Source organism: Elephas maximus, chromosome 10, assembly GCF_024166365.1.
Source record: "Elephas maximus indicus isolate mEleMax1 chromosome 10, mEleMax1 primary haplotype, whole genome shotgun sequence".
NCBI classification, from domain to species: Eukaryota; Metazoa; Chordata; class Mammalia; order Proboscidea; family Elephantidae; genus Elephas; species Elephas maximus.
In genome coordinates, this window is record NC_064828.1 from 74480427 (window position 1) to 74495723 (window position 15297).

General features: G+C 40.9%; 1 protein-coding gene across 6 annotated transcripts in view; it reads left to right on the top strand.

Annotated features, from left to right (window-relative positions):
• LOC126084671 (synaptotagmin-16) overlaps positions 1-15297 on the top strand; it is a 352768-nt gene that overhangs the window by 314159 nt on the left and 23312 nt on the right. For all 6 annotated transcript variants that reach the window (XM_049899288.1, XM_049899289.1, XM_049899290.1 and 3 more), the window contains 2 exons: positions 4994-5209; positions 11960-12216. In XM_049899288.1, coding sequence (XP_049755245.1) covers positions 4994-5209; positions 11960-12216 — 473 coding nt within the window. The remainder of the gene's footprint in view (positions 1-4993; positions 5210-11959; positions 12217-15297) is intronic.

The window sequence follows — 15297 nt, forward strand, 5'->3', positions numbered from 1 at the left end:
TCTTCTTCCAATACAAGGCTGCTCCATCCACACTGCAGACCTGCCGTTTGGTGTAGCCGCCTTCAGCAGTTACCGTAGCCAGAGCTCCTGGGTAACCTGCTGCAGCTTCCACGTCAGCACTCGCTGCGTCACCTTGTGCTTGTACGCTATGGAGACGGCTTCTTTCCTTAAACCTCAGGAACTAGCCTCCACTAGCTTCAAACTTTTCTTCTGAGCTTTCTCACCTGTCTCAGTGTTTGTAGAATTGAAGAGAGTTAGGGCCTTTCTCTGGATTAAGCTTTTTGGTTTAAGGGAATGTTGGGGCTGTTTTGATCTCCTATCCAGACCACTAAAATTTTCTCCATATCTGTAATAAAGCCGTTTTGCTTTTTTATAATTCGTGTATTCACTGGAGTAGCATTTTTAATTTCCTTCAAGAACTTTTCCTTTGCACTTGCAACCTGGCTAACTGTTTGGCACAAGAGGCCTAGCTTTTGGCCTGTCTTGGCATTCTACGTGCCTTCCTCATTAAGCTTAATCCTTTCTAGCTTTTGATTTAAAGTGAGAGGCATGTAATGCTTTCTTTCACTTGGACACTTAGAGGCCATTGTAGGATTATTAATGGGCCTAATTTCAATATTGTTGTATCTCAGGAAATAGGGAGGTCCTAGGAGAGGGAAGGAAATGGGAGAAAGGCCCCTCAGTGGAGCAATCAGAACACACAACATTTATTAAGTTCACCATCATATATGGGCGTGGTTAGTGGTGCCCCCAAGCAATTACAATAGTAACATCAAAGATCATTGATCGCAGATCACTATAACAGACATAATAATGAAAAAGTTTGAAATATTGCAAGAACTACCAAAGTGTGACACAGAGATACAAAGTGAGAACATGCTGTTGGAAAAATGGCGCTGATAGACTTGCTCTATGCCAGGTTGCCACAAACTTTCAATTTGTAAAAAACTTGATATCTGTGAAGCACAGTAAAGTTAAACTCATTAAAATGAGGTATGCCTATACTTCATACATTCCACGTTCTGCTTATTAATGGATGTTTGCAGCTGTTTCTTCTTATTTTGAGTCATGCCACATCAGCAAATAAAGGTCCTGAAAGCTTTACTCAATCCATATCATTAAGATTGACTCTACTTTGAGGAATCACCTCTTTCCCAGTCGTATCTCAGTGCCTTCCAACTTGAGGGGTTCATCTTCCAGCACTATATCAGACAATGTTCTGCTGCTATTCATAAGGTTTTCACTGGCCAGTTTTTTCAGAAATAGACTGCCAGGTCCTTCTTCCTAGTCTTAGTCTGGAAGCTCCACTGAAACCTGTCCACCATGGATGAACCTGCTCGTATTTGAAATACCGGTGGCATAACTTCCAACATCACAGCAACATGAAAGCCACCGTAGTACAACAAACTCACAGACAAGTGGTATCTTATTAATATCACACACAAGTAATATTTTGCTCAAGATCATTCAAAAATGGTTGCAGCAGTACATCAACAGGAAATTGCCAGAAAGTCAAGCTGGATTCAGAAGAGGATGTGGAATAACTGATATCATTGCTAATGTCAGATGGCTGTTGGCTGAAAGCAGAGAATTCCACAAAGATGTTTACCTGTGTATTCTTGACTATGCAAAGGCATTTGACTATGTGGATCATAACAAATTATGGATAACATTGTGAAGAATGGTAGTTTCAGAACACTTAATTGTGCTCATGAGGAACCCGTGCTTAGACCAAGAGGCAGTTGTTTGAACAGAACAAGAGGACATGGCATGGTTTAAAATCAGGAAAGGTATGTGTCAGGATTGTATCCTCTCACCATACTTGTTCAATCTGTATGCTGAGCAAATAATCTGAGAAGCTGGACTACAGGAAGAAAAACACGGCATCAGGTTTGGAGGAAGATTCATTAACAACCTACAATATGCAGATGACACAACCTTATCTGCTGAAAGTGAAGAGGACTTGAAGCACTTACTGATGAAGATCAAAGACAACAGCCTTCAGTATGGAATACGCCTCAACACGGAGAAAAAACAAAATCCTCACAACTGGACCAATAAGCAACATCACCATAAAGGGAGAGTATATTGAAGTTGTCAAGGATTTCATTTTACTTGGATCCACAGTCAATACCCATGGAAGCAGCAGTCGAGAAATCAGTATATTGCATTGGGCAAATCTGCTGCCAAAGACCTCTTTAAAGTGTTAAAAAGCAAAGATACCACTTTGAGGACTAAAGTGCATCTGACCCAAGCCATGGTATTTGCAATCGTCTCATATAAATGCAAACGCTTGACACTGGATAAGGAAGACCAAAGAATTGATGTGTTTGAATTATGGTGGTGGTGAAGAATATTGAATATACCATGGACCACCAGAAAAACGAACAAATCTGTCTTGGACGAAGTACAGCCAGAATGCTCCTTAGAAGGGAGGATGGCAAGACTTCCTCTCATGTACTTTGGACATGTTATCAGGAAGGACCAGTCCCTGGAGAAGGACATAATGCTTGATAAGGTGGAGGGTCAGCGAAAAAGAGAAAGACCCTTGATGAAGTGGATTGACACGGTGGCTGTAGCAATGGGCACAAGCATAACGATTGTGAAGGTGACGCAGGACCAGACGGTGTTTCAGTATCTTGTACGTAGGGTCGCTATGAGTCGGAACTGACTCAAGGGCACCTAACAAGAGCAGTGTGATCTTCAGTCAGCTATGTACATCTCTCTGCCTCAATTTTCTTATTTGGAAAATAGGAACAATAACAAGGGTTTTGCATGGGTTAAATGAGATATATGTAAGACACTTAGGGCAGTGCCTGGCCCATGAAAAATACTCAATAGAAGTTTGCTAATTACAGGTCTTCCAAAGAACCTCAGAAATATCAGCTCTTAACCAAGTCAGAGAATTAATGTTTTAACCAGGCTGTTGAAGTATTTTTCTCTCAGTTAAAATATCGCTTTTTATTTCTCCTTAGCTTCAGATTCAGAAATGACCTTCAGGACCCATCTGTGAATCAACAAGACTATTTCCCCTGAAATTACTGTGTGACTTTTAGACAGAAGGAGGAAATGATTTAAAAAAATTGCCCATCGTTTCCAATTTCCCGTTCACATTCAGAGTAGTCTGCCATGTTCTAGGCTGTGCCATTCGCCCCACAGTGTACATAGGTCAGGTGGAACGATTGGCAATTAGATAGGCAATGCTGCCACAACATGGGAGGGTCATGACAGGGGTTGAACAGAGAGCTGTTTTACAGCGCATGGAAGGAGCCTTTAATCTGATTTAAAGGGCCGAGGAAGGGCTTTCTAGAAGAAGTGATGCCTATGCTGAAACCTGAATGATGAGTTGGATTCTTGACTAGTCTAAGGGGGGCTGGAGAAGAGTACTCGAAGCACAGGCAACAGTGTGTGTTGGGGGGTTGGGGAAGGGCATGCTCAGCCTTGGGAGAACACTGGGGATTCAGTAATTAACAAGTATTTATTGGTTAAGTGTTTGGCTGCTAACCAAAAGGTCAGCAGTTCAGATCTACCAGCCACTCCTTGGAAATGCTATGGGGCAGTTCTACTCTGTCCTGTAGGGTCGCTATGAATCGGAATCAACTTGAAGGCAACGGGTTTTGTTTGGTTTTTGATATCAAGTAATTAGGCATTGTTTTTCATAATGGGGATGTATTGGTTAACAGAACTGCCAGTATATTTTCATGGAAGTTATAGGGGAGAACAAAGAAATAAAGATGCTAAGTGCTGTAAAGAGTACTACTTAACATAGCATACTCAGTAGCCTTTAGGATGAGATGACTGTCCATGTGGGACCTGAATAATAAGAAAGAGCCAGCCACACAAAGATCTAGGGGAGAAGATTTCCAGGCAGAATGAACAACAAAGGCAAAGACCTTGAAGGCAGGAACAATTTTGGCATGTTGGAAAAACTGAAAGAAGGGAAATGCATTGATGTGTAGAGGGCATGGGGTAAGTGGTACGGATAATTCAAAGAGCATTCGGGTTGAGTTATTGACATTGAAAAAGGCATAAAACAGTTCTAGTAAAAACTAGCTTATATTATTATTATTGTGATAAGTGTAAGGTCCTAGGCAACACAGTTTGTGCTCAGCTACTTATTTAAAGGTGGGCAGTTTGAACATACTCAGCAGTACCACAGAATAAAGGCCTGGCAATCTGCTTCCATAAATATTACAGCCAAGAAAGTCCTATGGAACAGTTCTACTCTGTCACACATGTGGTCACAGTGAGTGTGAATCAACTCGACAGCAATGAGTTTATTATGTTTTTTTTTTATTTTTTAAGTATATGTATAACAAAATATTTGCCATTTCAACATTTTTTTGTGCATGTATAATTCATTGACCTTAATTATATTTATCAGATTGTGCAGTTATCACCACTGTTTCCAAATTTTTCCATTACCCTCAACAAAATCTCAGTGCTCCCCAAGCAATTTTGAAACAAGCATATACAATACGGTTGTCTTTTTTGCAAAACTAGGACACGTTTGGGAAACCTCAGTTGCAAATGTCTTTTCTCTGAAGTGGGGCTTGGTTCTCTGTGTCTTAATAAATTAGATGAGGCAGAGAGAGTATTTCCTGCGATCACTGAGTAGAAATGCACGTAAGGCGAATGTGCTGCTGAATGTCCTGCCCCAAGTTATGAACACATGTAAGCAACATAACAGTGAGCAGGGCCACGCGGCTCACCAAGAGGGTTCAGTGTGGTGATTATGGGTGTCCCGAGGGTTTCTCCTGGGTCCTAGCCATACATTTCTAATTACTTCTATCAGTCTTCTTTTCTCATTTCAGTACCTTGGACTTATATTGGTGTTTCAAAAAGAGTGCTTTAAATTCCTTCTCTCCACTTGGGGCCTGATTTGATCCAGACTAATTGTCCATATTCTTCTCTCATTTTCCCAGTGTGTCTACCTCTGAATTGGATACATGGGCCATGCAGGAGACTCATGCACTCTTGTTGTTGCTTCCAGTTAACAGCTTTGGGGACGATGAAGAGCTGTCCACATCTTCTGACAGTGACGAGGAGGTGATCAAGCAATTTGAGATTTCTGTGTCCCGCTCCCAGAGTTTCCATTCAGGAGGAGCATCTGAGAAAGGAAAGCAGACAGGCTTGGAGCAGAAACTGAAATTCAGCTGCTTGCTTTCTAGCCAGGAAGAGGAGAGCACAGAAGTGCCTACACGTGAAGGTATTCTTTGCATCAGCCCTTCCTTTATCTAGACTAGGGCATGGCCAATGTCGAGAATGTTTTTAAACCACTTAACCACTGCACTCTCATCTGAGAATGAGGATGAGAGGGAGGCCAGAAAATGAGGCAGGGCCCAGCAGCTGGGGCAGGGCAAAGGGCTGGTTAAATCTTGTCAGGGAGCTGTGATGGAAGGAGCTGGGAGAGGGATGGATCAGAAGCAGATAAGGTAAGCCTTAACCCTTGATTTGTGGGACTCCTTCCTTCCTTGTAGGTGAACAGGTTGCCATCGGGCCCATTCCTACTCATGGTGACCTCATGGGTGTCAGAGTAGAACTGTGCTCCACAGGGTTTTCAATGGCCGATTGTCTGGAAGTAGATTGCCAGGCAGGTTTCTCTGAGGCTCCCCTGGGTAGACTTGGAACTCCAACCTGTTGGTTAGCAGCAGAGCACATTAACTGTTCGCACCACCCAGGGACTCCACCTTATATGTTCGTGTGGTTCCAACCTGTTGCTGTCAAATCGATTCTGACTCACAGCGACCCTATAGAATAGAGTAGAACTGCCCCATAGTGTTTCCAAGGAGCGGCTGGCGGATTCAAACCGCTGACCTTTTGCTTAGCAGCCAAGCTCTTAACCCTGATTTTGAACACTAATGACTAGAACAGTATACACCTACCTCTGTTAAGTTTCCTTCTGATAAATACAAATATTTCACTTACCTGTCCACCGACATTGAGACCCTATGTTGTTTTTTTTCCCCATGTAGAATCGGTAGTATGCAAATAGAGTTAATTTTCAAACGTATCTGTATTACCTCTGAAGATTTTTTGAAACATTTTATGAAATAGTTTGTATTATTAAAGCAGAGTCCCTGGGTGGTACAAATAGCTAAAGCACTCAGTTGCTAACCAAGTTGATGGTTTGAATCTGCTCAGAGGCACGTCAGAAGAAAGGCCTGGTGATCTACTTCTGAAAAATCAGCCAATAGAACTGGAGTAGAGTTCTATTCTGACACAAATGGGGTCGTCATGAGTCAGAATCAACTTGAAGGCCACTAGTTTTATTATTTCATTATTAAGGCGATGGTTATTTTTACCTTCCAAATAAAAATATGTACTATGATGATATTGGATAACCTTTCCCAAGCAACACATGCCCCTGTACCTTTAAACTCAGCCCCTGTGGTTTCTGATGCTCCCTACCTACCTGAGAATTACTGGACAAGACCAAGGTCTATGTCATCCTCTAGTAGCTTCATACTCAGTTTACTCATAAAATTGGTGTGTTTCACAAAAATGAGAGGTAGATACTGGAAGGAGGTAGGAACAGCTTGTGATAGTGGGTAAGGCTTGTTAAGAATCCTCCTCCCCACCCCCAAAATAGCCCAGCAAGAAGATGCAAAAAGAAGCACAAGATTTCTTAGTGCTGTCTTGAGCAAAGTTCAGGTATCTCTCTGACTCCTTCATGTCCAGAGCCCTAAATAAACACAGGACATTGGAACAGGAAGGTTCTGTGACTTGTTTTTAGGGAAAAGCTAGAGAAAATGTCACACCATTCACCTTAGTGACCTAAGTTCTCTTTCTTTTTTGCAGGGCACGTGGTTAGTTAAACCAGTGGGTCAGAGGTGTAGATCTTCCAAGTTTTTATTTTATTAACACTTAGCACTAAAAAGAGAAAAAGGGAAGCACAAACACTGAGAGAAGATAATAGAGAAGAAATTTCTGATTTTTTGATGAGGACTGGGTAGGCAGAAAAAGGCCAAAGAAAAAAAGGTAGAATTGATAAAGAGAACCATATTTTTTAGTAGGAGTATTGTAACTTGCCATTTATCATGTAGATTTACTTATTGACACAGGCCATGATAACATATTTTATTACTATCCTTTTAGCTCAAGGTAAGCCAGTAAATAAATACTTATGTAACGAAACCACACTATCAGTACTTATTGACCCTCTGTCATTTCCTCACCCCCTCTCCCACTTTTCTCTTTCTCTGGTATTAAATCACAGCATTCTTCTGTCTCATTGAGAGGGCAAATGTTAGCTAATGAAAGTTAATAGCAGTTGATTCCCTAGGAGTAGCTGGTTTAGTTCTAAAGCTAATGGCCCCATTTCCCAGAAGCCCAAGGGTTTGGTTTTTGATTCACACAAACGGTCAGTGTTGTGAGAATTCTGAGAGCCACCCTAACCCTCACCCTTCCGGGAATTAACAGCAGTTTACCTCTTGTCATAACTGGTGATACTGAATTTTTTGATAGATGTCAAATAAAAGGTAAAATTTGCTCAACCAGAGAGAGGAGAAAAGCCCACTACACTGAATGAATTACCTGTAGTTTTTGGAGAAAATCAGCAGCGTTTTCTTAAGGAGAGCTACATGCCAAACTTTAGGTTATCAAACACTGTAGAAGTTATTAATGTAGTTTTTACTGCATGATTTTTTTTCCTGTCATTTCTTTTTTTTTTCATTTTGATCAGTGGCTTTGTTTCAGCAATAAAGAACAATGAAGAAATTGAGCTTGTATCCCAGAAATGATTTTTTGGGGGAGGGGGGCAGTTTTCCATCTACCTGCTTATTTAGCTATTTTTCACTCTAGCTTAAACATGGCTTCCTAAGATAAAATAATTGTAGTAATGCTTCTACTTCAGAAAGGCATTCATAAGTGTTGGGCCAGTAAACTTAAAGGTCTCTAATCCAAGTAAGGAAATCCTGCTGGTGTAGTGGTTAAGTGCTACGGCTGCTAACCAAAGGGTTCGCAGTTCAAATCCACCAGGCGCTCCTTGAAAACTCTACGGGGCAGTTCTACCCTGTCATATAGGGTCACTATGAGTTGGAATCGACTCAACGGCAGTGGGTTTGGTTTTTGGTTTTGGAATCCAAGTAAAATTTGAACCAGGAAAGAGCTACTGGTATTATGGAATCCAAGTAAAATTTGAACCAGGAAAGAGCTACTGGTATTATGTTTCATCTTAAGCGAGATCCTTCATGCTAGAGATTATTAGAACCAAGACAATGCTGTCTTCATAATGCAATCAAGTTCTCTCTTGTTCTGTGTGTCTGATTTAACGTTATTGTATATTAATTGTTATGTCATTCCTGCTAATGTCAAAGGGAGTTAGGTCTAAATGGTCTGAGTCAGAGGCTGCCATCAAGGGCCTTAGGGATGGAATGTGGGCTGCAGAATAGTCTGCTTACTGAGCTTTAAAAAAAATTTTTTTTCAGCAATAACCTTTTTTTTTTTAATTTTTTTATTGTACTTTAGATGAAGGTTTACAGAACAAACTACTTTCTCATCAAACAGTACACACATTGTTCTATGACATAGGTTAAGGACCCCACGCCATGTCAACACTCTCTCTTTATAATCTTGGGTTCCCTATTACCAGCTTTCCTGTTTCCTCTTGCCTCCTAGTCCCTGCCCCTGGACTGGTGTGCCCCTTTAGTCTCGTTTTGTTTTATGGGCCTGTCCAGTCTTCGGCTGAAGGGTGAACCCCAGGAGTGACTTCATTACTGAGGTGAAAGGGTGTCCAGGGGACATACTGTCTGTGTTTCTCCAGTCTGTCAGGCCAGCAAGTCTGGTCTTTCTTTTTAAGTTAGTATTTTGTTCTACATTTTTTTCCAGCTCTGTCCAGGACCCTTTATTGTGATCCTTGTCAGAGCAGTCAGTGGTGGTAGTGGGGCACCATCTAGTTGTACTGGACTCGGCCCGGTGGAGGCCATGGTAGATGTGGTCTATTACTCCTTTGGAGTACTTTTTCCCTTGTAAATAACCTTATTTTTCCTGGTGGAATAGTTCTTAAGATATTTCATAGAAGCTAGACATTAACTTCTTGGTGTCATCAAAAACAGCTCAATCACTCTCAGAATCTGCTCAGTTTTGCTTGGGATGGTGTATTACAGTTCAACCAGAAAAAGAATTAGTAGGGAATTATATGTTAAGAGATTTAACAGTACAAGGAATTGGTTTATGTGATTGGGTGGGCTGGCTAAGCAAGTCCGAAATCCAGAGGGCAGACCATCAAGAAGAGCAGGCTGGAACACTCTGACAGTCCACAGGGCACATTTCTTCTCCAGGTAAGCCTCAAAACTGCCTTTAAAGCCTTTCAACTGATTGAATCAGGCCTACCCAGCCTATCTAGGACAATCTCACTCACTTAAAGTCAGCTATCGGCTTTCATCACGTCTACAAAATACCTTCACAGTAACACCTGCACTAGTGTTTGAATGAATAATTGGGGCCTAGAGTTTAAAAAAATATATATAGTTTATAGGGTCGCTGAGTCGGAATCAACTAGACGGCAATGGATTTATAGTTTAGCCAATCTAACCTAATCCACACATAAAACTAACCATCACAGATGGTAAGCAAAAGTATTTTTATATGGGTGGTAGGGGGAGGGGTTACAAGTGTGAAGGAAAATTAGAGTGTTTCACTTCATCAGAGTGGGATTTGGCCCAGACAAGTTCAGGAATTTGTCTACTAAAATAAATATGGTTGGTGTGACATAATTATGCCCTAAAATTTCTAAGAAGCCAGGATACATTTCTCTGACAACAGGCAATTATTTTTTGTATGTGTTTAAGGTGTCACAGTCTTTAATTTAAAGGCATGGGAAGACTGCTTTATGTAACGGTGAATCACCTTTCCCTAACCTCCTCCTTGCAACTTGACTTGTACCCCAGATTTGCTTTTCTAATTCACTTCTTGCTTGTCTGTCAAGGAAAATGGTTTGTTACATTAATATAGGTCTTATGTTTTTCAGTTATGAATAGCTTTTCAAGGCTTAATGTAGCTTTTGAAAATTCCCTTATTACTGATCTAGGTATTATCACGGTAGGAGTTAAAGTCATGAGATAATTTTATGGGGGTAATTTCTTGGCAAAGTTCGGTTTTGTGATGAAAGCCTGCTGCGTGCTACACACATTGATGGATGACCCACTGTTTAACAGGACATTTTAGTGTTCATGTATGTGAGGAATGGGTATGCTAATTAGAGCCTTAGAAGAAAATTCCGGTTTATGTTGTAGGTTTTTGCATATGGAATTTCCCTTGTTCTGTCATTTTCTGTGGCCTTTTTTTAAGTGTGTTTGTCAAATAAGTGAAATAAAGCACAACTGTAAAAATTTTGTGGTGCCCAAAGGGTCTGAACCAAATTCTTAAGAATAGTAAGGCAAGAAGGGGAATTTTTTGATGGCCAGCCATGGTTCTGCAGAGTCCTAAGCCAGGAGGCTGAAGTTGGGCCCTGAGGATCAAGTCTACCTCAGGATGTTTTTGTATGGTTTGCATAAGGTTGTAACATATTTTAAAATGTGAATGTTTACTCTAGATGGCACATATACTCTTTGGTAAACCACTGTTGCCACCACTCTTTATTGCCATATACCCAGCTCCTTCAAATACTTGTTACCTGCCTAGCCTTCGAAGTTATTTGAGAGTTTAGTAAGAACCTACTAAATGTTTAGCATTGTGCTGGCAGGTGTATGTGGCTTAGTGCCTTCAAGGAGCTTAAGTTCTAGCTGAGGCTATAAGGCTAATTTGGAAAACAATTGCTACCATACAGTGTGTGTAAGCTGAATTTATGATACATACTTTGTCATACCACTCATGCATTCTGTCTATATCTTCAAATTTCTCTCATTCTGGAATGGAGGCTGCAGGAGATGACAGTATGCCAAAGGGAAAAAGCATCTTTAGCTGCTCTTTGGGTGTGGAGGGCAAGTCAGAGTGAGGGCTATAGCTCAGGAAGACCCTGTCAGTTTTTCCTTACCATCTGAGAATAACTGGGCATTAAGGGAGAGGAGGAGGATGAACAGGGTTGGCGAGAACTGAGACAGAGAGTAGAATAACCCTCAGGTCAGAGAGAAACATTGAGTCTGAGGAGCCAGGAAAAGGTCAGGAGTTGGTGGGCCTTAAAGACTTGGTAGAATTTTCATGGGCAGGAAGGAAAGGACAGGAGTGTTTGAGGACCACTGTGAGCAGAAATATGCAGCTGACATTTTCATAAGCCCATGATACCAGAGGTGACAGTGAGTTTGGAAACAATGGAGAGTGAGATTTAATGAGCTGGATGAGGCCAGATTGGGTCAGGCAGGTAAACCAGGCTAAGATTTATGGAAGGCCTGCCAGCTGCCAAATGGATATTATTTCCTAAGTTGTCCACAATGACCCCCTAAGGTAGCTTTTATCATCATTTCATAGATAAAGAAACAAAAGTCCAGAGAGTTCAACTGTCATTCAAGTTTAACAGGAATAGCCAGGATTTAAACCCAGATCACCTGAATCCAAGTCTAGTGTTGTTTCTGTGAATCAAGTAGAGAACTTTTTACTTAGGAGAGAACCAGTTAAAGCATTTTGAGCAGAAGGGTAACATGGTAAATGTGGAAGAGAGAAGGAAGAATGGCAGAGTCAGAAGACCATATGACTTTCATATTAGATTGATGTTCTTTTTCCTTCTAAATCCAACCCTAAAATATTTGTGGTCATCAGCTCCCCCAAAATGATAATGCTTATATTTTATCCTTTTAACATAAAGGCACATCTTCTATACTCATATTGTTGGAAGGTATTAAACCCTACATAATGAGCGTATGGTCTTTTTGATCGTATGGATGGAACTATGCCTCTGCAGGTGGCATTTGGTAGATTTTGTTTTTGAGGTCTCAATGGTTGCTCTTGGTATTGTTCAATTCCTCTAGGTAAAAGAAGTGTGAAAAGCAATGCATTTAAAATAATTTCCTTATTGCAAATTTAGCTTTGGATGGGGCCAGCCAAATGAGTTATTCCGAGAATCCGTCTTATGGTGAAGATGACCGGATCTCTGCCCACTCACAGTCCCCTTGTGAGAGAGGGGATACCAGACACCATGGTGCATCTCTCCAAGAGAGCAGTGAAGTTCACAGCCTCAGTTGCCAGTCCACAGAGGGCAGTTTGGAGATGGAGACAGCCTTTAATAACCGAGGATTTGAAGATTCCTATGCCACTGACAGCTCCTCAGTGTGGAGTCCAGAGGCAAGTTATTTCTCTTCCATTGTTTCATTGCTTGCATGGTGTTCTCTCTTTTCTTCCTTCTCTCTTCCCTTTGGAAACCCCGGTGGTGTAGTGGTTAAGAGCTATGGCTGCTAACTAAAAGGTTGGCAGTTCAAATCCACCAGGTACTCCTTGGAAACTCTGTGGGACGGTTCTACTCTGTCCTGTAGGTCACTATGAGTTGGAATCGACTCGACAGACACAGGTTTAGTTTTTTTTTTTTTTTTGGTTCTCTTCCCTTTCTCTTTCTTTGTCTCCCTTCTCTCTTGCTCTCTCTTACTGTCTCAAAAACAAAAGACCTCTCCAAAGAGTATTGCCTTGAAAAACAAAGACCTAAAAAGCCTGCAAAACAAATCTTTTTTATTCAGATAACCAGAGCTCCTATGTGTGTCAATAAAAGAATCATAAATAAATTTCTTTTGAAATGAAAAGAAGAAGGGCAAAATAAACTCAGCAATAATCAGGCTTCTTTTTTATATAAAGGCTTTTTACCGGCTTTTTTTTTTATATAAAGGAATTTTTGGTTCTTCAGAGAGAATAATTTCTTTCATGGTTTCATTTAAGGGAGTCTATTTTTTAAAAAATCCAAAATGTTCAGTTATGATTATTTGAATAGGAGAATTATTTGAAAATTAGGCTAAAATAAAATGGCCCCCAAATGAAATATTACAAGATATCATGATGAGGACCGTTCAGTATGAGCATATTTGTTAGTTAATTGAAGGTCCAGAAGACTGCATTAATCTGTAATGACCTCTGGTCATAGATGTTGCTTTATGAAGTAAATCTCTGATAAAAGATCCTTCTAAATTTCTTTTTTAATTGAAGTTCAATGCAGAATATGCCTAACCATCCAGAGATATGGACTGGAGATGAAGCCGATAACAGTTGCCAATTATTGAGCAGCTACTGTGTGCTTGATATTATGATAAGGATTTTATAAACATGCTTTCCCTTATAGGAATCTATAGGTATTTCTTCATTAGCTAGAGCCCTCCTATTATGATTACATGGCATTGGAAGGTATTAATAGTGGAGTCCCTGGTGGTGCAGTGATTAAGTGCTCAGCTACTAACTGAAAGGGGTGGCTTGAATTTACCCAGCAGTGCCATGGAAGAAAGGCCTAGCAATCAGCTTCCCAAAGATTATAGCCATTGAAAACCATATGGAGTGCAGTTCTACTTTGAAGCACATGGGGTTACCGTGAGTTGGAACTGAGTCAATGGCAGTGGGTAATAGTGGACTTTAATACCTAATTTGAAATTAACTTTGATGAAATAAGTCACGTAAGTATATAAAACTTCATATAATTTTTGGGGAGTAGAAGTGTGTATGGATTTTGTTAGCATCATTTTGACTAAGAAGATAAACACAATGACTCTTATTGGGACCTGGACTGCCACACACACTAAATACTCACCAAGGAAAAAAAAAAAAAAAAAGCAAAAAAGCTTGTTCCAAAGCCTTGACTCTAACATATGGGGCATGCAGAGAGTCTGTATGGAGGTGTGCACAGGTGGCATGCAGAGAGTCTGTATGGAGGTGTGCACAGGTGGCATGCATGCCTGTATGGAGGTGTATTTGATCAGGGAGATTGAAGATGGTCACTTAGATACATGGATTGTAGCTGGTTAAAAGTAGCCCTTCATACAGAGGTACCACAGCCAGTTTTGTAAAAAAAAAAAAAAAACTTCTTTCTTGTTAGTTCACTGCTAAGAATCATACCAAATCTCACACAATAACTTTTAAAATATTATTTTTAGCTGTCTCACCACAAAAACAAAACAGAACTGCTTACCTGCCTGTTGATACACTGTGCCCCTGATATGCCATTGGCCTTTGAATCGCCTTCTCCAAGTAACCTCCCATTTGTCTACCTCATGGAGCTTTAATAGAAGACTTGGCATTGAAGGTACTAAATGTTCCCAGACTCCGAAAATATCCAGACATCTCTGCGTGCTCCATTCAACCTCCTCTCTATTTTGAGACAAAAACTGTAATTTGGTGCTCCTACGGTAGAACCTCAAATGCAACTGGGAGGCAGTTCCTGTAACTGCCTGCTTTGCAGGCTTAGCTCGCCTTTTAAGAATTGATTTATTTGCCTCTTAGCTGTGTTAAGAACCCCGTCTTCCCCCGTGTAGCTGGCATCTGGAACATATCGTGGGTCTGTTTACTTTGGGCCACGCGGATGACATCAACACTATCTTACTAAAACAGAAAGGCTTTCAATTTGACAGAAAATCTTTAAACCTACATGGGTTTTGACAATTTGACGCAAGTTTTCCCATCTTAAAGAAAACCCAGGATATTAGACCTAAAGGAATCATTTATTTTGCCTCAGAAGAAGCCAGCTCATGCTATGTGACTACCTGTTAAAAAAAAAGTTAGGGTGATGGATTTTCCAGCACTGCTCTTCTCTGCTGCAAAAGGCCATTGACTTTTTCCTGCAGACCCAAGGCTTGGTGAGGAAGACGCTAGGAGGGCGGACGGTGATTTGGAGTGCGCAGGGAGGCAGGTGTCCCACTTTTCATTTCTGCTTTCCACTGATTAACTGGTTGGCCTTGAGAAGTTAATTAAAATCTGCCAAATGGGGATAAAAATGGAGAGATTACTACCTTGCAGGAAGGTCATGTGGATTATCAGCATTAACAGTACCCACATGAGGAGCACCTTCAGTTGCCTGGTGCCAGGTAAAGTGTGTTGAGATAATTAATTGCTACAAAAATACCAAACCTCACAAATCTTTGTCTCTAATCAACCCACGAAGGGGCCAAAGGCCCAGTTTTCAGGAGCCACGGCTTGGCTTGGCCCCATCCAGAGCCTGGATGTTGCCTGCAGCTGTGCCTTTTCAAAGCTCTTAGGACAGTTCTTGCAGAGCCCTCCCAAGGACTTCTCCAGAAGCCTGCAAGCAGAGGGAGTGTTTGTCTGAATAGATGGCCTGATAGATACATGGTGAGGTTCTCAACAACCAGGATATTTTTACCTTGACATTGAACTTGATATCAAAACCGGGAAATATTAACTAATATTAAGAGCAGAGGCCTAGAAGGATGGAAAATTCAC